This window comes from Phoxinus phoxinus, assembly GCF_949152265.1.
Source record: "Phoxinus phoxinus genome assembly, chromosome: 4".
NCBI lineage: Eukaryota > Metazoa > Chordata > Actinopteri > Cypriniformes > Leuciscidae > Phoxinus > Phoxinus phoxinus.
This window is the reverse complement of record NC_136879.1, coordinates 8,079,588-8,106,088: the sequence shown is the minus strand read 5'-3', so window position 1 is coordinate 8,106,088 and position 26,501 is coordinate 8,079,588. Positions and strand designations below refer to the sequence as shown.

At 37.4% G+C, this 26,501-nt stretch overlaps 1 protein-coding gene and 1 long non-coding RNA gene across 5 annotated transcripts; one reads left to right on the top strand and one right to left on the bottom strand.

Annotated features, from left to right (window-relative positions):
- Positions 1-1,826: 1,826 nt before the first annotated feature.
- LOC306996494 (uncharacterized protein) lies at positions 1,827-11,502 on the bottom strand. Of its 3 annotated transcripts, XM_079609026.1 has the most exons (22): positions 11,346-11,502; positions 11,101-11,269; positions 8,577-10,493; positions 8,351-8,490; positions 8,001-8,202; positions 7,466-7,570; positions 6,800-6,990; positions 6,560-6,701; positions 5,809-6,453; positions 5,581-5,705; positions 5,366-5,492; positions 5,138-5,262; positions 3,989-4,108; positions 3,857-3,904; positions 3,697-3,780; positions 3,408-3,473; positions 2,802-2,862; positions 2,644-2,694; positions 2,517-2,561; positions 2,361-2,416; positions 2,043-2,224; positions 1,839-1,957 (listed from the first exon to the last, which is right to left on the bottom strand). In XM_079609026.1, exons 1-17 carry the CDS (start codon positions 11,352-11,354, stop codon positions 2,824-2,826), a joined length of 4,254 nt encoding a protein of 1,417 aa, XP_079465152.1. In that variant the 5' UTR covers positions 11,355-11,502; the 3' UTR covers positions 1,839-1,957; positions 2,043-2,224; positions 2,361-2,416; positions 2,517-2,561; positions 2,644-2,694; positions 2,802-2,823. The 3 variants fall into 3 exon arrangements, with proteins under 3 accessions (XP_079465151.1, XP_079465152.1, XP_079465150.1); XM_079609025.1 differs by having other exon boundaries at positions 1,827-2,224; XM_079609024.1 differs by lacking the exons at positions 1,839-1,957; positions 2,043-2,224; positions 2,361-2,416 and having other exon boundaries at positions 2,524-2,561; positions 2,802-3,473.
- A 70-nt stretch (positions 11,503-11,572) lies between these two features.
- Positions 11,573-12,881, top strand: LOC306996499. Of its 2 annotated transcripts, none has more exons than XR_013797103.1 (3): positions 11,573-11,663; positions 12,179-12,253; positions 12,528-12,881. It is a non-coding gene; the product is annotated as an uncharacterized lncRNA (long non-coding RNA). The 2 variants fall into 2 exon arrangements; XR_013797104.1 differs by having other exon boundaries at positions 12,381-12,881.
- The last annotated feature ends 13,620 nt before the right edge of the window (positions 12,882-26,501 follow it).

Below are 26,501 nucleotides of genomic sequence, written 5' to 3'. Positions count from 1 at the left end.
GCATTCCAAACCGCATACTTCCCTACTATTTAGTATGGGAAAAAGAGTTGGCGAGCGAAAAAGTATGTATGAATCCAAAAGAGTAGGCGAGAATTACCTGGGTGACGTACTAATTATCGCGAGATTCGGACTTAAGTGCGTTCCAATATGCCTACTTTCCTACTATATAGTAGGCGAAAACAGTACGTGAAGGAAGCAGTACGTTCGAAACATCAGTATTCATAAAAGAGTAGGCGAGGAGTTCCCGGATGGCTTACTGCTTCCAGACAGATTTTTGCAAGTAGAGGTAACTGCAGGCTGGAGCAATGGGCGTGCCATGAGGTCGGTAAGGAATGGGGCGTGCCGAGAGGAATGGGGCGTGCCGTAAGGTATTTTCAATTGGACGCGAAAAGCTTCCTGATCCGCATAAAAGCGAGCCATAAACTTAATCACTATAATTACACAAATAATTATACAAGACCAAATACATTTCTTTCACTGTAAAAATAGCAATAATGATATTAAGAATACATTTAAAAGTACGTCACCTTCGAAACCTTATGTATGGCGCGGGTTACATGACGTCATCACCACCGCGACTTTTTATAGGATCAATCATTAAAAAACATTCATACTGTTTGTGATAAATGCACTTTTTGCAACCTATGTTTGTAACACATCACTTGAAGATATTGAACATTTATTTTTGTATTGCCGTTTTTCTATTTCTTTTTGGACTGACTTTAAAATAGATATGAGAAACATATTTGTCTTAATTTGTCCAAAACCCATATTTTTCTGAAAAACTAAATTATATAATTCAATTATTTTGGCGAAGTTTTATATTCATAAGACAAAAATAAAAGAAACCCTCATATATTACCTTTTATAACACTGATCTCACAGTATACTTTGAAAGCCTTTCAAACCTGAGGTAACAAAAATAAAATAAAAAGATTTATAACTACCTTGATATTATAAACTTTTATTTTTGCATTTATTTATGTGCATTTTATACTTACTGTTATTCTCTGATTTACACATTTTGAGCTGTATTTAAAATGCCTTGTATTAATCTTTTCTTTTATTGCATACTTGAAATGTCTGTACTTGAACTAAATAAAATAATATAATTAAAAAACAAATTAAATTATTATTTTGAAGATAAAAATATCTCCTGACACTATTAAAGTCATTTTGAACTTTCATTTAAAGTTCATACAAACTAAAAGTAATGTTATTTTTATAATAATGGTACAGCAAATGTTTTTGCTGTATAAAGGCATATATACTGTACATGTTTGATCAAACACACCATATAATTATACAATTAAGTAAAAACAGTTTAATAAACTTTTAAGTGACATTAATCAATTAAGCAAAACAAACACCATTTTATACAAAATACATTTATTCAGTTGTCATTTTTACAATTAATTTTTTGAAACGTCAATAGAATGTCATCAAAGGCTTGTGTTCTAAGTCAAAACTCATTCCGAAGTCAAAACTCATTCCTTCACTGATTCATACTGTAGTAGCAGTCCATAGAACAGAAGCCATCAAACTCTTTGTCTGAATAGAATGCAGTGAAGACCCCCTTCTTTCCACTGCCGCGATATCCAGTGGTGTTTTTGTAGAGGAATCCACAGGCATCACATCTGGTGAGCTTAAACTCCACCCTATATTCCTCCCTCACATTCGGATTGACTGACTTCCAGTCAACGATACCTACAAGGAAAAGAAAAAAAATATTTGTAATGCAAAAAAATGAAATTAATATATTAGCTTAACTTGTTCATTTCATAAAGTAATACTTATACATACTGTCCAGCCAGGCAAAGTGAGCTTTTTTAAGAAAACCTGGATGGTGGACTGTTTCATTAAACTTTTTGCACACTAGTGACAGAGTGTGAAAGGCTTTGTCTCCTTCTTCATAAACAACATCAAGAAGAATGTGACTGAGCACCTCTGGTGGTAGCTGGAAATAAAAATATGGAAAAACTATTTTAAAATATTACATGACTCCAAATTTTTATTTTTAAATAAATAATATTCAACAGTACATCAGCAAGGCCTCCTGTTGGGTCCATGACTGAAAAAAGAAAAGAAAAAACATTTTCACTGGCCTTTTTTAAAAATATATTTTTACGTGTTATATTTCAAACTGTTTACCATACCAGTTTTGACTTCACATGAGCCTTCAACCTCAGCATCTTTTCTGTGCCTTTTCCGATCTGTAGGAGACCTAGAGAGAGAGAGAGAGAGAGAGAGAGAGAGAGAGAGAGAGAGAGAGAGAGAGAGAGAGAGAGAGAGAGAGAGAGAGAGAGAATTACAAAATGCTAAAATGTCATTACTTTAAATTTATTAGAATTAGAATTTACCCTGAGTCTTCAAGTAGCAGTACACACCACCATTTCCTTATTCTTGACATATTAGCCTTAACAAAAAAAAAAAAAAAACATTACTATAATGTTTAAAATTCTGTTTTTATACTGGCTTGCAAAACAAATGTGTTGAACAAAGATCTGAAGACTCACCTCAGAAAAGTCAAAAGCCACCCCCAGAGAAATGTACAGGCCATACTGAAAATCAAAGGCTACTTGTTAAGACCTTTTTTATTTTGTTTCTAAATTAAACTGATGTTACTGTCATATAAAAACTCACCATGAGCACAAAGACTCCACAATTATTGGAGAAATGCTGCATTGGAATCTCCTGGATAAGGTTTGAAAGCAAATCAAGAAATGAAAAAAAGCAAGTAAGCAAGAAAGCATTTAATTTAATTGTGAGCTAGAAAAATAAGTGATGATTCAAAAACTTACTGGAAGATCCTTACAGGAGATCTCAGTCCAATGGCCAGGAATGACAGTCTGAGCAACCCTTCTATTAAATGATTTTTAGAAATTGAGAAATTATTATGTTGAAATTCAAAATCAACAAAACACACCCCTATTCAAAAGGTATCTCATCCCTATCTTTATAACTCTGCTGCTAAACTTATGAACAAACTATACAACAGTCCCCCATTTTGATTGTGTACGCCCCTTACTGTTGATTGGTTATTAGTGTTTTGGTACTTTCAACGTTAATACATTTAAATGACCTCATAATTCACATAAGACATTAACACAAGAACGTCAAAAATGAAGAAAAAAAAGAAAAATGCTGAATGGTTTAGAACTGAACCACCATACAGCAGCTGAGAACATTTGAACAAGAACTGTTCAACTGGAACTTCTGAACATGAACTACTGAGCTATGTAAAAGACCTGTACACTTGACTGTATCTTCCATCACTCAGACCACTCGCGCAGAGTGAATCAAGAAAAAACACCTGTTTCAGCTTTGGGCGCAAAATCTGAAAATGGTTGTTAAACAATAAATACAGAAATCAATTTGACATGGATAAAAATGTCTTCATGACTTACACAAAGCATCCAATGTGACTTGATCCACGATGGGAATAGAATGCAGTCTTTTGTAGAAGCATCAACCTATCACAAATAAATATAACACAAAATGGTGCACAATGTTTATTTTGCTCTGTGAAATCTTTTTGGACACTTTGAAAGAATGCTTACAACATGTATGCCACATAAAATGTCAATAGCTAGCAATAATACATAGAAACAAGTCAATGAAATCCAAAGTATGTATGCTAAAATAACAAATCCTAACTACAATATTACTGTTGGAAAAAAATATATAATTGCTTACAGGGATATGTAACATGGGATCTGCACAAAGTGGGGGAATCAGCGTTGCATTCACATAGCTGTTAGACGTCCAGACTTGGATGCCCTAATTACAGAAACATACACATTTCTTCATAATAGCTTTTTGCATTTTATTCACGCTACAAGCAATGACATTTTACCTGCAATTTGCTGAGGTCTTCAATTTTCTTGAAACAGCAATTCAGAATCTGTTAAGATATCACAGCTTCACTTAAAAACAGGAACATTTTTGAAAAGTAAATTGGATCAAAGAAATTTAAGATGATCCTAACTGTTGCCTCCACATTGCGTTCCAATCCCAAGGTCTGAAAATCTTCTCGCATCAGGGTTGTAGAATAAACACGTGCCACATGTTCTCTCCCATTTTGCTTTGTGTCTAAAATATGTGAGAGCTATTTGGAAGGGGTGGGGGGGGTGGGGGTGGAGGACATTATCAACATACATTACAAAATGTTTGAGGCTACTTGAGCCTACTTGAGGCTTCATCAGCTTAAAGGGATACTCCACTGTTTTTTCATACTAAACTATGAACTATGTTATTCCCTTAACTAAGACGAGTTGATACATACCTCTCTCGTCTCAGTGCGTGCACTTAATCGCTCTAGCGCGCAGTGAGTGACACTTTGATAGCACTTAGCTTAGCCCAGTTCATTCATTAGGATCCAGACAGATGAAGTTAGAAGTGACCAAACACCTCCACGTTTTTCCTATTTAAATACAGTTACACTAGTAGTTACACGACCAAGTATGGTGACACAAAATAAAACGTGGCGCTTTTCTAAGCGGGTAAAAAGGATAACTAATGTATGGCGGAATAGCACTTGAAGTTGGAAGCACTTCGACTCGGCGCAGTAAAAAGTCACGTTGGTTCTAATGACAGAAGTGAGAGGGAGAGGATTTTACAAGCGTGACTTTTTACTGCGCCGAGTCGAAGTGCTATCAAAGCATCGCCGCGCGCCAGAGCGATTAAAGGGATAGTTCACCCAAAAATGAATATTCTGTCATCATTTACTCACCCTCAAGTTGTTCCAAACCTGTATGCATTTCCTTCTTCTGCTGAACACAAAGGAAGATATTTAGAAGAATGTCAGTAACCAGACAGTTTCTGGTTCTCATTGACTTCCATAGTAGGGAAAAAAATATACTATGGAAGTCAATGGGAACCAGAAACTGTCTGGTTACTGACATTCTTCTAAATATCTTCCTTTGTGTTCAGCAAAGGAAAGAAATTCATACAGGTTTGAAACAACTTAAGGGTGAGTAAATGATGACAGAATTTTCACTTTAAAAGTGAACTAATCCTTTAAGTGCACGCACTGAGACGAGAGAGGTATGCATCAACTCGTCTTAGTTAAGGGAATAACAATTTAATATGAAAAAAACGGTGAAGTATCCCTTTAAAAGATTTCAGAGCAAATCACCTTTTCTTCGCTGAATGGTTGCTCCCAGCCAGTCTTGTTGGGCATTACATCCTTCCGCCCTGTCACAGACGCCTTGTCTATACTCGGCTCATTATCCATTTCGACTGTGCTTTTACTTAAAGTCCCTAGCAATAAAGCATGCGAGTGTCATCTAACCCCAGTGTCAAATAACATTTCTGGAGAAGCCAAATAATGACATTAAATTGCATTACGAAAAATTAAGTTTACCTGCAAGTGCTTGGCCATGCTCATCCAGGACAACCTGAGTGCAACCAACTTCTCTCATCAGGGTTGTAGAACAAACACTTGACACATGTTCACTCCCATTTTGCTTTGTGTCCAAAACACGTGTGAGCTAAAAAACATTATCAACAAACATTACAAAATGTTTCAGGCTACTCATTCCTCAGCTTTTAAGATTTCAACCTTCATAGAGCAATCACCTTTTCTTCGCTGAATGGTTGCTCCCAGCCAGTCTTGTTGGGCATTACATCCTTCAGCCCTGTCACAGACGCCTTGTCTATACTCGGCTCATTATCCATTTCGACTGTGCTTTTACTCAAAGACCCTAGCAATAAAGCATGCGAGTGTCATCTAACCCCAGTGTCAAATAACATTACTGGAGAAGCCAAATAATGACATTAAATTGCATTATGAAAAATTAAGTTTACCTGCAAGTGCTTGGCCATGCTCATCCAGGACAACCTGAGTGCAACCAACAGCCTTGGTAAGCTGTTCTGTAAACCTAGTGTTAATCGCAACGTTGTAGTGGTGCAGCAGATTTCGCATAAGAAACAAGTGATTTGATGGCTTCATAACATTTAGGAAGTAATTGTTTTTTCTCATTTGAGAAAACAACTGCTCCGCACACTGAGAATTAACTCTTCCAGCCAACTCAGGCACAAGCTGTATTTTACGAAGTTTATCACGGGGATCCTTTGTGTTGTTTTCATGGAATCTGTCAGAAAGTACATAGTGATCAGATGAGCCAGTTAATGGATGCCCATTCACATCAGCAGGCATTTTCTTCTCTTTGAGCCATTCCAATGAAATCTTAAGTCTCCCCTCTTCTGCTGCTGCAATATTGGCATCATTTGGCTCCAAAAGCCGACCCTCATGTGGGCTGAATGGAATCATGTTTGGGTTACGGAGATTTGCATGAGTGGAAAGTCCTCTTGCAAAGTCATAAATGGTTACGTTGGGAAGGTGTTTCCAGGACAGCAAAATGTCAGTGAAGTCCCTTGGACTTTCAGCTCTCACCAGGACTTTAATGCTGTTAACGACACCACAGGGGCACATAACAACTGCCCAGCCACCTAAGTGATAAATTGTTTCAAATTAATGATTGCAGCACTAAAAGTAAAAAAAATAAAGAAATGTGTGTTTTCTATTATAAATTAAGATATATCTGTGCATACAAACCTGATGCACCCCAAACCTTTTGAAAATTTTTGTCATATGCTGATCTGTTTTGCATTTCACTCCTCAGTCTCATTATGAGGTCCATCTTTGATCCCTTGTTATCTAACCCACATGATGCACATAACTGTCGGACAGCAGCCACCTATGAATTAAAACAACAACAAAAAACTCAGAATTTATTAGAAATAAACAATGACAATAGAATACGGTTACAAAAAGGTAAACAAAACAACACTACACCTTCAGTGACATCAGCTCATCAATAAGCCTTTCCTCAGTTACTGGAACTTCAGATGCAGGATTAGGATTTGATGAATGTACTTTCTCCCATTCTGTATTTAAGACAGAGCCAGACTTCCTAGTATTCGGTCCAATCCAGGGAGCCCAAAGGTGATAACTTGGCTTGACTGCAAAAGGATTGGGGTTTCCAGCTGCAAAAACAAAACAAAAAACAAGTCATAATGTTGTTTCACTCTGTCTCCTCTCCACCAGTAAGCTGGTGTGTGGTGGGTGTTCTGGCGCAATATGGCTGCCGTCGCATCATCCAAGTGATGCTGCCCATTGGTGGTGGTTGAGGAGATTTCCCCCTTCTATGTAAAGCGCTTTGAGTGTTGAGAAAAGCGCTATATAAATGTAATGAATTATTATTATTGTTGTTGTTGCCAGTGATAACTCAACTTTTATTTCTAAAGTTTAACAACAAAATAAAGTTATACATAAATATAAATTAATTAATATGTAATAACAGATCATGTCATGGGGTACACTGTATTTTTCTAATTTGTGTGTGTGCATGTTGCATCCATGTGTAATGTCTCCCAGTATAAAAGTTTAGGCATAATACAAGATAAAAAAAAATACCTGTGTCTGTGTAGTACTTTGATCCAAATTAATAAAATAACTTACTCTCCACAAGACCTCTTGCAATAATCTCCAATCGCAGTGAATTCCAAAAAGCCTCCACATCCACCTGTCCATCAAAGTTCGCTGGTGGTTCTTCTATTTCACTGACTAACAAAATAAAATTACAAATACAGTGCCAAGTCAAAACTTATAAAACATCACTATTTTTAATGATTTGAAGGAAGTATCTTATGTTCATCAAGTCTGCATTTATTGGAGCAGAAATTCCAATTTAAAATTGTTCTAAAACAATTTGTTTAAAAACATTCTATTTAATATACCATCAAAAATGATTTCAGTCATCAGTCATTTATTTTTATTTAATTATTATGTCAGTGTCAGACATCAGTGCCACATGATCTAAATGTAATTTATTATGCCTTATCAATGTGGAAATATTTTTTATAACCTGTGATACTTTTTCAGGATTATTTGATGAATAAAAGACAGCTCAACTCAAAACTTCAATTGATGATTGATTCTAATAACTTGCATGCAAGTCAGGATATTTCAAATTCTAATTAGATCTGTATCATACCTGGCATGCTAAAAGCTGCTTTTCGATGAGCATCCATGATCACAACAGATGGATGGAATCCACACTTTAAGCAGGAAAACTGGTAGTTGTGATCAGTTAATGCTTCAAAGTGCAAATAAGCACAAAGCACTGTTTTACTTGGGTAAACCACTCCATTGGATATTGAAAGCGCTTTACAGACTCTTTCAACAGCGGTGTGAGACTAAAGAGGAAAAATTAGGTATTGACATTGTTGTGACAATAACATTTAACACTGTAATTTAAAGTAAAAGTTGGAGCTAAACTGCAGGACAGCAGCCCTTCAGGACTGAGTTTGGACAACCTGCAATAAATTAAGCAATCCACAATACCTGCAAAAAACTCCGAAGCATAAGACAAAATTTCAAACTGAGTATGATGTGGTCATCGTAGTTATGCACACCAGTGCTCCATTCTTGATAGCGATATGCAAGTCCACACACTGGGCATGTCTTGCAATAGGTTTCAACACCTAAAAACAAAAACAAACAAAATAAGCAGCTAATCTTAACACACATTACTGAAGTAAGAATTTACTACTAACAAATAAATACCAACCTTCAATTATTCCAACTGTTGTGACAATTTTAGCTTTATTAGAGATGAGCAAAGGGTCACTAAGGGGTTCCGAACACGATGAACAGTGCATTTCATCTGGAACCAAAACTTTTGGGAATTCCTTTTCATCTAAATTGGTTGCTGAGATGGGTAGGGAAGAAGGTAATGTTTTCTTTGTAAAGATATACTGCACCATTTTCTTGAGGTCCTCATTTTGTGGAGGGTACACAATGTTCTCAGAATAGTCTTTTTCTGAATCAGAAAGTCCAGTGTCCACTGGCAATGGAGTCTTACAGGTCAATTCCACCTCTGTGCTCTTCACTCTTTGGAACATTTTCCTGTTGGTTTGGAAAAGATACCATTTGCACACAGCCTTGTGTATACAGGAGCGTCTTGGCCGAGTACAAGGGCAATGCCATGTGTTGTTTTTTGCATTATAAACAACCATGATTCTTTCCAATCGGTTATAGAATGAAACTTTTGGCTCAAAAACTGACACATAGTGCATATAGGATGGACCACCAAGAGTCACATAGGATGCAAAACACACACTTTCTTCTTCAGCTTTTTTCTGAGCATTTAAGCACTGTCTTTTGCGTTCCTCTGAAAACCATTTGTGCTGTACCATTTCTCTTAAAGCCTCTTCATGCAGGACAACATTTCCAGCATCAGATCTGCAGTAATCCACTGATTTTAAGTGTGTACACTGACAAGATCGCATGCCACTTCTTCTTTTAAAATCCATTACAGAATTGCAGACATCAAGTTCACAAGTCACCTTGTGTGAAATACCCCATGTTTTTTTGATAACATGAATGGGTATACAAGGGCCTTTAGATGATTTTGCAACAGCAAAAACTGCATTTTTTGGGTCAATACACTGACTTTGAAGGTGAGACTGTGCAGTGATATCAGGTTCAATATTCAAGTGTGCCCTTTGTATATGTTTCTTGAGGTTTTTTTTTAAAACGCACAGATTACAGTGGGGACAACATAATCTTTGCCCCTGTTTTCTACGAACTTTCAAGCGGGTTTTATCGGTGTCATCACAAAGAGGTGCAAAAGACACAGTTTTGGTCACTTGCGGAGTGGTGTCGTCACTTTGAGCAGGAAACCTAACTGACTGGACCATCTTTGGAGCTGCGTCACTACTGGGAGGAGACAAAGATGCACACTGGACCGGTTTTGGAGCTGCGTCACTACTGGGAGGAGACAAAGATGCACACTGGACCGGTTTTGGAGCATCGTCACTACTGGGAGGAGACAAAGATGCACACTGGACCGGTTTTGGAGCTGCGTCACTACTGGGAGGAGACAAAGATGCACACTGGACCGGTTTTGGAGCATCGTCACTACAGGGAGGAGACAAAGATGCACACTGGACTGGTTTTGGAGCATCGTCAATACAGGGAGGAGACAAAGATGCACACTGGACTGGTTTTGGAGCATCGTCACTACAGGGAGGAGACAAAGATGCACACTGGACTGGTTTTGGAGCATCGTCAATACAGGGAGGAGACAAAGATGCACACTGGACTGGTTTTGGAGCATCGTCACTACAGGGAGGAGACAAAGATGCACACTGGACTGGTTTTGGAGCTGTGTCAATACAGGGAGGAGACAAAGATGCACACTGGACTGGTTTTGGAGCATCGTCACTACAGGGAGGAGACAAAGATGCACACTGGACTGGTTTTGGAGCATCGTCACTACAGGGAGGAGACAAAGATGCACACTGGACCGGTTTTGGAGCATCGTCACTACTCTGATGAGACAAAGGCACCGTCTGTTTGACTACTTTGCACATATTTATGTGCTTTATAAAATCAGACTTTTTAATTATGGTTTTTGAGCAGTGGAAGCAGTGAAAGTGCTTGGTTTGTCTGCATTCCAAGTGGCAGTCAAAGATGATCAAATCTAAAAGAATCATAAACATCAAACACAATTTAAAATAGGAAAATTCATATATAAAGTAAAACATGTTTGACATAAGTTTCCAATTATGATACGTAACATCACCGTTCACGTTATTATCTATAACCTTAACAAGTTATAACAGGCATGCATAGGGTGCGATTTGGCGGGGGGGGCGGGGGCGCGCGCGCAAGTAGACGCGTCCGGTAGCCATTCGCGCGTCCGGTAGACGTGAAATGATAGAAAAGACATTATCTGTGTTAGCAATTCGCCTCATTCGCGTGAACTGGACGCGCAAATGAAGCGAATTGCTAACACAGATAATGTCTTTTCTATCATTTCACTGTAGCTCAGCATCGCGATGTAAAGTTAACGTTATTGCATGATCACAGTTTAAATGTGTGGGGAAAGATAAGCTATTAAAGTAAAAATATTGCGTTAGGCTACTTCATGAGTTAATAAAAAAGATTTTACAATTCCTGCACATGCAGTGATGAAGTTCATGTTCTCATGATTTATTTTTATGAATAAAAATGTTTCAAAACATCCCCCCCCCCTCTGTTTTTATTCACAAATCGCACCCTGCGATCACAACTGAACTCATACTTACGTTCATGTCGAACCGCGCGAAGTCTGTGGCTTTGCAAATGACTGTGTATGTTGTGATATTCACATGGACTAAAAACATTGAGAGCACAGAACGGACATCGATATAACTCGCCGACTCTGATGTCTTCGATGCAAATGGACTCATTCATTCTTCTCACTGTAACATGTGTCTGTCAACAACAATTAAATAATTACCAAAGTTGAAAGATGTAAAGCAAAGAGAACCACAAATTACACGTGTATTACCTCCGCCATCTTCTTTCCGTCTAAAGGAAATGACGATATTTTTTAGCTAAAGGAAATGACGTATAACTATGGTTACTGCTGATTGGCCAACGCAGTTGCCAGGAGGAAACTCCTTTGACCAATGAGAAACCTCTTGCCACGCCCCTACCTCTCGCCACGCCCCTACCTCTTGCCACGCCCATTACTCCAAGCTGCAGCTACCCCTGTCTCGATTTTTGAGTGCTCAACCGGTGGATACTCTTCTATCCCAGGAGGCCACGCGAGGGGATACGTCATTATCAAACATCACGGAGATCAGCGACGCGCGGGGTTTCAAATGTGAGTAAACACGGTTCCTTGTGTTAAAATTGCATGTGTTAAACTACTATAGAGTAAACGTTTTAACTGTTGAAGGTGTAAAGGAGTTAGACAGTATAGTATGATTGTGATTTGGCTGTAAAAAAACGTTTTATTATGTATAACGTTAGCTCTAGCTGACAGGAGCTCCAGTAAGGACACGTAAGTTACGTCTCTAAAGGGGATTTACATAAACCATAAACATCTTAAAGACGCTTATTTTAAACGTCTATTTACATCTGACAGGAACATATTTTATAAGTATTGCAGAAGAGCACATCACAACATGAAATATACATCTGAGTGATATGTGTGCTATGTAGAACATATCTATAAAGTAACTAAACATAAGTTATCTATTTTATTTGTCCATTAGTACTGTTGATAAATTGAGGAACATGTATGTTGGATAAAAAGTTAAAACAACCTCAACATGTAAATGTAGTGTTGAGCTCATAAATCACAGAGGTTATGGGAGTCTTGTCTGGATGTTACAGGGACAGATGAACAGATGTGGGTTTATCCGGTGGAGAGAGGCTCATGAAGCTGAAGGCTGTCATCAAAGGCTTTGAGTGAGTATACTACAGAAATTAATAATAATTTAAATATTAAGTTGTAGTTTATTTTAATTATTGTAATTTCAAACAGAGTTATTACAGCACCTTTCTGATTCTTGATTTCTGTGCATTTGCTGCACAGCTGTTGTGGTGGAGCAGGACCTGCAAGGAAAGATGATGGCGGCATTTGTGGAAAAAAAGCGTTCTTGTCTGCTAAATAATACTGAAATCAAATGACATTGTGCTGTTAAAACTACTGCTTTTGTGTTATGTTTGTGCATTTTTGTAGGATCTGAAATGTCAGCAGACTGGTGTGAGCACTGAGGATGAGGAGCACAGAGCTGAATCCTGGAGATCGTGCCATGGACGAGACCCTCCATCACTCCACCGGCCCTTATTGCCTCAGATTGTGAAGCACAACACATCACGCAACAACCTCCGGCACGGCTCACCTCCGGCGGTCCGCTGATTCATCAGAATAAAGCCGCAGAAGGGGAACCGCTGTGTTGAGATGGCAGTAGATGTGGTTCAGTGCCTGTAGCCTATATACATGATTGTAGTTTGAATAAAGCTTTGTTTCATGTGTTGACTTGCATTTGTTTATTATGTGATGGTGACTTTCATTCATTAATTTACTCCTTTATTAATATTTATCATTGTTGTCAGTAAATCAAATATCATTATTTAATTAATTATTTGAATGAAAATGTAGATATGTTCACAATATACACATCTAGGGTCTCATTCATGAAACACGAGCAGAACGAATTCTTGTGTAAATCGTGTGTAAAGTGGTTCTGGCGTAAATTTTCGGATTCATTAAAATGTTCGTATTTTCCAAATGTTAGTTGGTACGAAAGAAATCTACACCTGCTCCCAACCACGTGTAAATAGTGCGTTTAACTTCCGAACGTTTTGCTCATTAATAAGGCTGCATTTTAATTCACCTTAATCGGGGACATATTTACACAGCATTTTGAAAAAATAGCTATTATATTAATTACATATGTTTTTTCTTTTTACTTTTATTATAAGAGCCAGTAATAGCATCTACAAACGGAACACTTTAATCACATAATTAATTGCTCAATACGGCTCGGCTATATTTTTTCGAAGTGAACTAATTCGTTTTTTGCAGTCGTGCTTCATGTCGAACCATTTTCTCTTCACTTCTGGGACTGTTCGATTAACAGATGAAACTCCAGTAACTGCATCTGTAATATCTGCCAAGCTTGCTTTTTTTAGGACCTGATACGCCACTATGTACGCTTGAAATAACAGGCGCTGTAGGCTTTTAGTGCATGCGCCCGTCGGCGGGTGTAACGTTATTGCGCTCAGAAAAGCGCCCGTTAGAACAGCGCATCAGCAGCGAATGACATGTTTAACCGGCAAGGCTTTAAAGCACATGCAAATAATTAATTTTTATAAACTACAGTGTCCCGTTCCTCTGCATTTCATGTGGATATACGTCGCGCTGTACAGTAGGCTATGTTGAGACGGAGGCGCCAGAACTGCAAACTGATAGAATGCACGATCCTACGATATTTATTCAAAAGCAGATCGTGGAGACATTTTAATCATAATATTTGACATAACATTTGACGGTGCCCAGGGCCCCTTAGATGTCCTGGGCCCCTGGGCAATTGCCCAATGGTTAATCCGGCCCTGTTATGTGGCGTTTTGAATGAACTTCTGATAATAAAATATTATCTGATAATGAGAAATTTTTATTTTTCATTCGGTTTTAAGAAGACATGTTGAAATCCTTCGTTTGGTGTCATAGTATGATGCCCATATATAGTTGTCAGTCGGATTTAATGGGCGGGATTTATGGTAATTGAGAATGAGCGTGAACGCGCGTCCCATTTACGACAGATTGGAATTCATAACACACACACACACGTTTCACTATCACATCTGACGTTTACGAAGTATTTGTGAATCAGGAGAATCATTTTCGGGAAGGTCTCTTTACGCGCAGATCACTCACATATTTACTCGTATATTTACGAATGTTTCATGAATGAGGCCCCTAGAGTGTATTCATGCATAGCTATGTCATATGACATACATAACATTTTGTTTGTTTTATTGATTTTTTTCAGTAAAAAGTAATATAATTAAGTATCGGTCAGTATTTGTCACGGTAAGCCACTTTTGCTTGTGGATGAAAATGTTTGGATATAAAATAAAGAAATTAACAACATATTCAAGAGATGACAATTTTGGGATTTCGTAATAAAAATAAATAATATCGTTAAGGATAAAACGGTGGGTCACATAAGTAGGGTTAAATATAAGAACTTAAATCAACCCTAAATGTATTCTCAAAATAAATGGGCAGCAGTTTCTTTAAAAAGACCATAAAATGAGCAAGTTTAATCAATATCAAGATATTTACAGATAGATGAATTAAACGTGTCGTTCAAATCTTTTAAGTTGTTGCACTTGTGATAACGCGTTGTAGGTCACATGATAACGTCAACATGGCAGATGTCCGGTTCGCATTCATACTTAACGAGATTTGGCTATAAAGTACCTACTCTTTTAGCGCTCGTTAAGTAAGTACTTATTGAAATTAAGTACCTACTCATTGAGTATGCGGTTTGGAACGCAGCCAGTGAGAACACACTGCTACTAGCCCCGCCCCCACGAGAGATATGTGTCAGAACTGCGAATGAAAACTCTGGAAGCACATTTGTAAGTTCAGATCTGCGAAAGAAATATGAGAAATAGTTAGCAAAACATGCAGTGTATTAAGAACGAAGTTAAAAAATGTGCCCGCGATTAATTCTTTTTGAGTTTTAATTGATATTTTCATCAGTTTCTTGAATAATTATGTTCATTATTATTGGCACAAAAGTAATTCCATACAACCCTCCTCTCCCTCATCCAGAGTAAAAGGAGAAAGAAAACACTAATAAGGATACCGATGAGAACTCCACTAATGAAATCCACCACCCGTGTTATTTTGTAATAATAATAATGATAATTCATGATGAAATAAATAATGAAATTAAAACATTTAGAGTAACTGTTAGGCTATTCATCAGGAAATGTTGTTTACTGTCACTGTCAGTGACTGGTATTTCACAATACTGCATGCCTAACTTATTGCTTACTTAAAATAACTTAGCTTCTTATTTGTTAGTGTGGCATTCAAAACAAGAACAGACAAAACACCGACTACGCCACCCTCGGAATTTCACCCAGGGAATGATTTTACTCCCTTATTGAAATTATATTAATACAATTAAGGACACACAGGTACACGTACAATACAGCCAAAGACGGGTTCAAATTTGAAGAAACTACTTTTATTTCAATAATTTAAAACACTGTAAAACCATCTCTCGGGGAAGAGAACAGAAAAAAACACAAAATAACAAATGTATAAATGCTGAGGCTTACCGATGGAGGAGAAAGGAGTCAAAGGCAGTTAGACATCCCAGGGAAAGTTCCCCAGTAAACACACAACCACACCACAGTGAACACAAAGGAAAACGAGAAAGTCAACAGCACACCGGAAGGGGACACTACCACCCAGACACCAACACCACCATCGGCTCTCAGTCACTGTAACAAAAACAAAGAAGAATGAAATGCACCTTTCATACGGATTACTTAATCAGAACAAAATGTATTAGCTTTCGATTCGAATTTGTTCGATTTAAAGTGGACATTTCAAGCTTTAGCCTATAGGCTTTATTTTGTTTCAGTTCTTGCGCTCCAGTTCACGGAGATCATGAAACGCTCATGAAACGTTTTCTTGTTATTGTTTAAACAAATAAAAGTAGTTACAAATAATGTATTATTATTTTCTGTATGACCAGAAATGATAGAGTATTTTAAATTGTTTCACTGTTGATAGGAAAAAGTGTTCGCGCGCGCGCCTCCGTGCCATCCAGTGCGCGTTCCACACTCCGCTCCACAAACCCTTGGATATGCGTCAAAATCTTGTGTTTATTTGTGATAATCTTAGTCCTGTATTATTATTATTGTAACCCGTATTATGAATGTCATTTGATGAATTGCTTTGTTCCTTTTTTGGATAAAAGCGTCTTCTAAATATAGCCTAGTAATAATGATGATAATTATTATTATTTGCGTACACGGACCCCAAACACAGCGCGTCTTCTAAGTCAGGTGACTGTAAATGCGCAAAAACTGTTTCCATTGCAGTTTTGCGAAATATTCCTTTTTTCAATTGCCTGAAAAACCACCTCATGCGAGCGCAAAAACTTTTTTGCGATAAACGCGAGTTTTTGCGAAATTTCTCGTGTTTCCATTGGGCGTATTTTCAATTCGCAATTTCAATTTGCGCAATTTGAAGGGTAATGGAAACGCGGCTAATTGAAAGCCTTTCATTACTGAACCCAGTTCGTGCGCACATGCCGGGCTTAACTCACAAAAACACTGAAGTTTATAATTTCTAAGTTTTTTTTTTTTTTTACAGTGGGTCATAATATATCATATCTTTAGTTTCACGAGTTCACACTCACAAATAAGTCAGATGGAATAAATAGTATGCGTATTTGGCGTGCTGTCCGAGGAGAGGGCTCCGGGCTCAGTATTCGGCCCGAACCCAGAGTACTCCCCCCGTATTGCTGGTTTAGGAAGTAACCAGGCGAGTGTGAGGAGACGGGGTGGTGGAGGGATGCTGAAAAACTGTCGAGGAACGTTGGTGAGTCAAATGAGTATGTATATAGGTCTCCACTCATGCTGATTGGATAGAAATGTTGATTACTGATTGTTGACAGCTGGTTGGAATGATGTGATAATTGGATCAATTATTTGAACGTGCTCCTCCCGAACTTTGTTTATAAAACATCATTTGTCAGTGCGTTTTGTGGTGTTAGGAATTGTTTTTCTGCGCATTTGATTTCAGCACTAACTCAAAACGTGCGTACATGTACATGAGCTGGCGTAGGATTTGAGCGTGCCGTACGCCAACGTCCATATTGATAAATCGCAAAGTCACCGTGGTTTTGGGTGTACGCCAGGTGTACGCTGGAAATTTGGTGTACGCACTTTTCATAAATGAGGGCCAATGTGTATTTACATCTGTGTATCTGTCTCTACATCTACCATCATTGCTGTAGTTTATAAACGTCCTAGGATTAAGTTGCATGCAGTTTTCACATCAGAATTTGCTGATTTTCCTGTCAATGCTGAGCTTGAAGTTACACGGAATTCTTAGTGTGGGGGATTTTAACATACACGTGGACCAAAGTGACTCTGTCTAAGGAATTTTTATCGCTCCTTGACTGCCTGAATTTCTCACAGTTGGTAACTTGCCCAACTCATTGTAGAGGCCATACCCTGGATCTTGTGATAACTACACTGTAAATGATTTATGTTGTTTTCACAGCATTATACTGTTTTTCTCAACAGTTTCTTACTGTATAACCTATATACAGTAAGTTACAGTAGATTTAGTTGTTTTCACAGTATTATTTTGTAGTTTCAACAGTTATGTACTGTGCACAGAGTTGACAGTATGTTACTATAGATTTTCAGTGCATTCTGGGAAATTATCAGTTTCTGTAAATCTAAATACAGCAGTGCAAATTGACCACGAAAAACACCACACACAATTCCGCAGGTAAATTTGCTAGCCTACTAACGTTATTCGTACATTTTCAGGACTGGGTGACCATTGACAGTTTTAATTTCTGTCAGGGGGGTGTAAGAGAGCGCATTTGAACGAGTTTTTCTGCGACTGTCATGTCAATGTGCATCGTGTCTCTCTTTTCTGCCGACCTGGGACATGTTATTGTAAATTTAAATACAGTAGTATGAAATGCTCGTTGGTGTTTTAAGCCCCCAACGTGGGCTTCAAGGCAGCACTGCATGGAAGGCACTCCCCGCCCCCAACAGTTTCAGCCACTCACAACACTGGTGCTCAAATTGGCCCCGAACAGTTTCAGCCAATCAGAACACTGGTGCTCAAATTGAACTTTGAGCGCCAACGAGCAATCAGATCTTGACTGAATTCAACTTGGCTCGGTAAGTTGCATAGAGCATTATTCTAAGAAATGATCATAATTTATCATGGAATGTTTTATTATTAAATAAATGACTATGCTTTGAAATATAGCAAACACTAGCTGCTAGGGATTTTCTTTGCTGGACGGACACTTCAGCTAGCTAGATCGCTCACTGTAAACAGATTGCAATGATAGATTTTAGCTAACTGTTTTAAGCCAAGGTTAGCTCAAAATGTAGTCAACCTGTTCAAATAGCTGGCAGTGGTGAACATTCAATTTATTTTGGCAAGTAGCCTACCTAATTATCCATGTAGGACAGCTAGTAATGGGGGCAGCAGTTGTTGAAGATTTTATTATTTAGAAGATCAGTAATTTAGCTATATATTTGTACACCATTATTTCCTCTCTGTGTGTCTTTGGTTTGACTTTTGGGAAAGGTCAAAATGCTGATGCAGCAGATGATTCTATTTGTGTGTGTCACATGTGTGAGACTTCAGCCCCAAAAATATCTATAGGAGGTATTACCATTTTTGGAAGTGATGTGGGTATATATGTGAAGCCGACCACATGTCTGGAGCGTCTTTTTCTGCAGAAGGGCGCTCGGCTTTGTTTGTGAATAAAGTCTAACATTTCTGGCATCAAAGATCTCTGAGAAGTGATTTCATAAAAAGATTGAAACCACAACAAATGGCACCCCAGCGGGACTTGTTAGGAGCTGAAGAAACCACGAAGGGCATCTCTGGTGACCGGCACAAACAACAGTGGCCACTGTACTTTGAGGTGAGCATTTTTGCTTTTGTGTAAAGTATGTGTTGGTCACCAACTGCCCTGAAGTGGTAAGAAAAGCTTCTTCAAATTTAAAAGAACTAAAACAAAATTGAAAAAGGGGTCTTTGATTCCAGAAATGATTGCATGCAGTTTGACTTCTAATAAAAAGGCCTTGTAGATATCAAGTAGTTTGTAATAGCGCGGGGGAGCTCCCAGTAGTGTTTACCAGTGCTTATATGATCCTGTGTGGATTTTGTGAACACTGGTGTTGCTGATTTGGCGCTAAGGTTTTGTTGTATGAATATGCAAGAATCTGTGTTTGCTTTATTAAGAGGGCCTAGATGGATAATAAGCAAGAGCATGCATACAGAGGGTTTGTATTTACTGATAAGGATATCAGTTGGTAATCTGTGTTTTTGTGTGTCAAGAGGGCCTTGATGGATGATTACGGAAAAAGCATGCACACAGAGGATTTATAAGGATTATTAGTGATCTGTGTTTTACTTGTAAGTGGGCCTTGAAGGATACAGTAAATAGCATGTGCACAGATGAAGATTAGCCTATGGTTACCGCCTTGTTAAGTTTAACAAGGGTCTGCTCAGGTAGGCGATCTTGTAGAATAGGATAGTTTTAGCCTAGGTTACCGTCTTGTTATGGGTTTAACAAGAGTCTGCTCGGATAGGCTAAATTTTATAGAATAGGATAGTTTTAGCCTATGGTTACCGCCTTGTTATGGGTTTAACAAGGGTCTGCTCGGATAGGCTAAATCCTATAGTATAGTTATCGTTTTAAAAGTATCACTGTGTTGAGGAAGTGAATCAGTGAATATTTAATGTAGTGTTTAAAAAAAAAAAAAAAGTGTCTATGGGATCCTGTGTCTTGCTTGACTGTGCCTGTGGGTAAAAATAGTGACCCCCTGACCCTGGTCACTTGAAAAGGGACAAAGAATGTGTGAATGAGATTTAGAGACATGAAATAAATGGTGTATTAACAAAAAGTAAAGGAAGACAATTGTTTCAAGATATTAACTCTGCAGATTATTGCAGTATGAAAAAAAGAAAGAAAAAAAAGAAGTATTTAATCAATAAATGTAGCCTAATAATATATATATATTAATAGATCAATATAAATAAGATTGCACGTGCATAATATATTATATGATATATCTGAAGACGTCTAAAATTTGTATCTCATTATCCCTGAAGACAGAGTGGAAAATTATTCCATTGCGAATTATTAAGTTTGTGTTAAGAAAAAATAAGTTGTGCAGTGTTAGGTGATCAAGATTGGGTGACTAAGTTTCATAAACATTAGGAATCTTAGAATTGTAGTAAATATTGTTGATTCAATAATTAAAAAGAAAAGATAAGAGGAATTCCTTGATGTTGGTTGAGAAAAATGTTATTCACCATGCTAGATTATTTGAACACAGCATGCAAAAATAGAATAAAGATTGAAAGCTGATTTTATGATAGGGAAAAGTTAATTATACTTAGATTATCAAAGTTAGATTATTGCTGATATTGAAAAACAGAAATAGCTTGCTTTTTCCTGCAATGAAGAACTTGCTTTACTAAAAATAGAATGGAAGAACTGCTGTTGTCAACCAGTGAGATTTTTATATAGAAGAACTAGTAAAAAGGATGGTTAAAAAGTGAAATTTAGATAAAGAGCTGACAGCTCAGGCACAATTGGGCCTAGTATTTTTAAAAGTTAAATTTGATTCATGCAGATCTCTGAGTGTTCAAATTTCAGATGGCTTCACTGACAGTTTCAATGAAAGCAACAAGAGGCCAAAGGTCAAAGAGACTGCAGAAAGAAGACAGAAGTGGGTGAGGGGCTTTCAGCTCCCCTCCTGAAATTGACTTTCTGGAAAGCTCAGCAAGGAGAAAGACTGATTTAATGCTGGAAAAGGTGAAACGTTCACTTGAGACTTTTCCTAAGGACAAAGATAAAATCCTGAGATGCAAAACTCAGGCAGGATCAACTTCATTGCCCAAAACTGAGAAGAGGCAGAGAAACATCAGAGCCTAACACCAGGCCTTTGAGTGACAGCATCGGCTGACAACACATGCAGAGTGACAGCCAAGAAGCTTCAACGGACTGATGATCTAAAAACAGAAGAACTGCAATTGTACGGGCACCACAGGTGTGGCAACTAATGATCACTCTAGAGACTGCTTCAAAGTTGGTTAATTATTATATTAACTTTATTCATTTTGATTATTCACTGGTCTAAGAGCAATTCTTTATATTCTCTGCTAAACTAACCCTCTCTGCTTTTTCAGTAGGTACAAGTCCAGCCCTATAAGAAAAAGAAAATATGTTGACAGACAGAAGTGGGTGCTCAAACTCACCAAATAATTAGAACGGAGGCTGGATTTGGTATAGTGAGGGCTATTAGATTAAACAACTATAGGGCTAAAAGCATGATAGAATTATTCTCTGGCAAAGAAAAAGAAAGACAAAATGTCAAAGCATGATTATTATTGTAAAAGCATGATTATTAGGGGCCATGCCCGTAGGGCAAGGCACCTATTGTATCCGTTAGTTTTATTATTATTATTATTATTATTCTTCCGCAAATGGTAGTCTATGGCAGCCCTATGAACCACATGTAGGAAAATGATGAAATTTGGCACACTTGTAGTGATGCTAATGAATAGTAATTGGACCAAATGTTTGACCCTCTAGGACCAACTCTATAGCGCCACCACCAGTTCAAAATTTTAACATTGAAATGGCTGTAACTTTTGAACCATTTGATCCACAAAAATGAGACATAGTACACCTGATTGCTCTCATCATACTGATCTGAACCAATATAATACATTAAGACCACGCCCATTACAGTAGCAGCCATTTTGAAAAGTACAGTAATCAGTCTGATCGCTACTACTCATTCAAAATTGATCCAAATTGGTCCACATTTTGCTCAAATGATCTTTGGACTGAGTTGCATAAAAGTACTGTGCCCGATTTTTTTTATACGTCATTGTTCAAAAGTTATGACGTCACAAAGTTAATGAGGTCGACCCAAAATTGGTTCAGAGGCTGTATCTCGGCCAAACTTTAATGCATTGAAATGAAAATTGGTATGCTTCATCGGAAGCTTGATCTGAGGGTCCATGCCAAAGTTGGAAACAGTGCCACCTACTGGTCATGAGATACGGAAAATGGCTATTTTGGCCAATAACTCGTCAACGGATTGTCAGAAAATTTTAAACTTGATGTCTATCGATTCCTTGGGTCATGTTGAATCTGTCGATATCAAATTTGCCATGGTGGGCGGTACCATGTGTCCGCCATTTTGAATTTTGTTATAATTTGCAATATCTTTTAAACTGTTTGAAATTTCTTCATCAAATTTGGTATGGATCATCATTAGCATGACCTGAAGGTACCTGATAAGTTTTATCACAGCGCCACATAGTGTTCCAGAGATATAATGTTTTTTTGCAAAAACGCTTATAACTTTTGCAAACATTGCTTGAATTTGATTTCTTTATGCCATTATATTCCTTGGCTTATGCCGATTCCAACGATGTCTCATTTGTCATTTTCCAACAATATGACTGGTCGCCATATTGGAACCAATGTAAAACAGTTATTTTGCTACTTCTCTTTCAAAATTGGTTCAAAATTGTCCAAAATTTGCTCACATGATCTTTGGACAAAGCCGCACAGAAGTACTGTCCCCGATTTTTCATATTCATCTCTGTTCAAAAGTTATGGTGTCACAAAGTTAACAAGGATGACCCTAAATTGGTTCAGAGGCTGTAACTTGTAAACATTTGAAGTGAAAATTATAAAATTGGTGTCTATCGACTCCTTGCATCATGATGAATCCGTGGATATATAATTTGTACCATGTACCACATCATAAGTAATTAGCTACATTAGCATTAAGCTAGCTTAGCATGCTAACCTTGTTAACTTGCTTTTGTGTGCTCATTCTTACACTGAAACATCTCTGCAGCTTCCTAAACCAGCATCCTCTGAGTGGCGCAAGTTGTTAAACCATGTGCTGTGAATCCAGAACCATTCTGGTCGTGGGTTCGAATCCTGCTTGGGATGACTATGTTAAATTGTGTATTATGTTGTGTCTTTTCCTGTATTGTTCTAATCTTTTGCTCTTATGGCTCCGCACTGCTCTTGGTGCTTAAATGCTTGCTGCACTGCTGTGCTTACAGTACTTACTGTGCTCTATGTACATTAACATGTTCATAACATTCAAGATGTTTTGCTCTTATGGCTCCGCACTGCTCTTGGTGCATAAATGATTGCTGCACTGCTGTGCTTACAGTACTTACTGTGCTCTATGTACATTAACATGTTCATAACATTTAAGATGTTTTGCTCTTATGGCTCCGCACTGCTCTAGGTGATTAAATTGTTACTGTGCTGCTGTGCTTGCAGTACTTGCTGTGCTGCTGTACATGATGTGCTGGCTGTGCTATATGTGCGCCATGCTTGGTCTGCTTGCTCTGGCATGGCCCCGTGTTGCTGCCTGCAGCTATATTTATTGATTATTATTGTTGACAAAGCAATGATACTGGTCACTCCATCTTGTTTTGGTAAATTCTAGAGATAGATTGGAGGGAAAAGTTACTCCAAAAGTCCAAAATTATGAAATCACAAACGTCAAAACTGGGATAATGAGTTGGAAATGTTACTGGCCAAGAATCCAAGATTATGCAGAGATCTCCAATTTCTTCTTAAAAGCAGCTCATGAGCAAAGATAAAATAATATGAAAGAAAAATTAGACCAACTAGGCCTATTATTCTAAAATATAGAGGATATTCGAGTTTATAAAAAGAAAAAAGGTTTTGTACAACCGGTGTTAAACGGAAACCTTATGATCATGGAAACTTCTCAATAGTGATTGGACATAGTTGTGTTGACCTGATCAGACCTTGTGGCATTCCACAGCTAAAATGATAAGTTCTGCATTTAGAGCAGAACTTGCTGCAGCAGTCACAGGAGTGTGTGTTGGCCAATGGGTGTGACTGAGTATGAGTGAGAGATTGTGTTTGAAGAGACTGAGGCAAATCAATTATTTTGCCAATACAGCTGTATTGAAAATTGAATATGTGGGCCCACAGGGCAAACTCTGCCCAATAAAATAATGACCATGGATGAATTTGGTTAAATTTCCTGGTTGAAACTGTAGTGGCAATAGAAAAAATTGGGAAAAAACAGTGCCACATTTTGCGCAGCGCATAACACATCTTACTTTCCTTTCAGAATATCATGATGGAGCATAACACATCTGACTTTCTTTTCAGCACATCATGATGGAGCTGATTATTTGTCAAAAGTATGAAATAATGTCTTGTAACTTTTGTCTTGTAGCAAAGTGGGTTGAGTGTTGTCCAAGATGAATAGTGTGCTGATAGTGGGACTCAAAACAATGAGATACGTTTTGAATTGACGAATTGTAAAAAGTACATTTGAAATTGAATGTGAGAAAAATGTAAAGAGGGTGCAAATATGAAGATAAAAAGCCAAATTTATTTAAAAAAAAAAAAAGGGGAATATATGGGTTCAAGCCCTGCTGCTAATGAAAGGAAACCGCTCAGCCCACATGACCCACATGATTCTACAGGTAACACCGAGGAGGACAATGGGCCAGATGAGCAGATGATTTAATATATGTTGTTGTCACTAACAGAAATAATTAAGATTTCATTCACAGATGACAGTAAGCTCACTTCCAGGAAGGTTTCTGGGATGGTTCTAACAAAGAACCAGTGACTGTGCATTGTAATCTCAGAAGAGGCTCAAAAGAGGCTTGTGCATTAATCAGCAAAGTGACTTGAGTCCATGCCTCAACTTAAAATACACCAACAAGCCTCAACCCCCTCGACAACAGAAAGTGAGGGATCAATGATCTTCCCTTGCAAATGAGAGGAAACAACCCATTGCAACAACTCACAAAGATCAACATGAATGGAAAAAGGAGACAAACTTGACCAAATTCACAGGAATGAAAAGTTGCAGAAAGTGGGAGATTCACAAGGAGTTGTGCAAAGAAGAGAATCAACAGAGTGAAAGAGATGAGTACAAGTTCAGACAATACCCAACATCAACCAAACTTTTCTAAAAATGTAATGTTAAAGCCCTTGAATATTTAGTAGCAACCTAATAATAACCCCACCAGAAAAAATTGATTGAAGAGAAAAAATGTATGGTATGATGATAAAATGAATGTTAACGACTAATTCAAGAAATTTACATAGAATAATGGGAATTAAGACAATTCATAAAGGAAGAAGGAAAAAAAAAGAACTAAAAGACATTTTAAAAAGATCCAAAAGGGTACTCAGATGCAACTTGTCAATACAGGGGTATACCTAATTTAAGGCTACAGTTGAAATTAAAACAAGTATTAAGACTGGCTATTAACAAATATTCGATTTCAACTTTAATTCATAAGATTATGTTATGATTCATTATGCTATTGACTAAATAAATATATATCAAGTAGTGCTAATAGGACGACAAACTCAAGTTAATTGGAAGTTATTTGAATTCAATAACAAGCAGGATCTTAAGAACAATCTATGGTACCAGAGGAGGGTCAAAAAAAGATATTTGACATTCACATGAAGGACAGATTGTTACACCAACATCACTTTTGAATATTTTCAATCCAGATGCGCAATGGTTTTGACCAGTGCGCAAGGGGGGAATAAGGAGAGATTAAGAATAAGGAAAAAATGAAAATTAAATGGCAAATCTGTCCACATGTGAAATTTGTGCCAAAAAACAAAGTTAAGAAAGGAACAGCGACACAAATAGGCGAGAAAGGACTATTAAAATACTGTAAAGGCAATGTTATTAGCAGAGGAAGGGCAGATGCAGAAATGAGATTTCTAACAGAGAAGTATTCCTTAGATTTGAAATGCTATCAGAAATAAATTCAGATAATGGGTTAGCAAGTTATTCCAAGAATATTGAAGATTAAAATGAATTGTATACGAACACTTAAATTGCACACAAGGAAGTTTTAATAATAATTAAGTTATAATGCTTTATGTTTTAAATGGTTGATATAAAAATTATGGATTAGATTTACAGAAAAAAAGAAATGTAGGCCTACATATAATCAATATGTAGGTAGTGAAAAAGTTATTTTCTAGAGTTATTTGTTCTAATTGTCTAATGAGTTTATTGAATGACTTTTATGAGGTAAATGTAACATTGCTCTGAAGCTTTCTTAGTTTGAGTGATTACATGGGACATAACTAGTTTATTCATGATAGTTTATTTAGAAATTAGTAGAAAGGAAGAAAAGGTATTCAGTTGAGAACCGCTTGAACTGAGGAGCTCCAATGAGGAGCTATAACGCGAGATTAAAAATGTCTAAATGGTATTTATTGTTACATTTTGGTAATAAAACTGAATTTAAAATATGAAACTTTATAACGAAGCACAAAGCGATTTAAAGGATAAAAGGTGCACTACAATGTTCTGTTCGTTCATCAACTAAAAATGATTG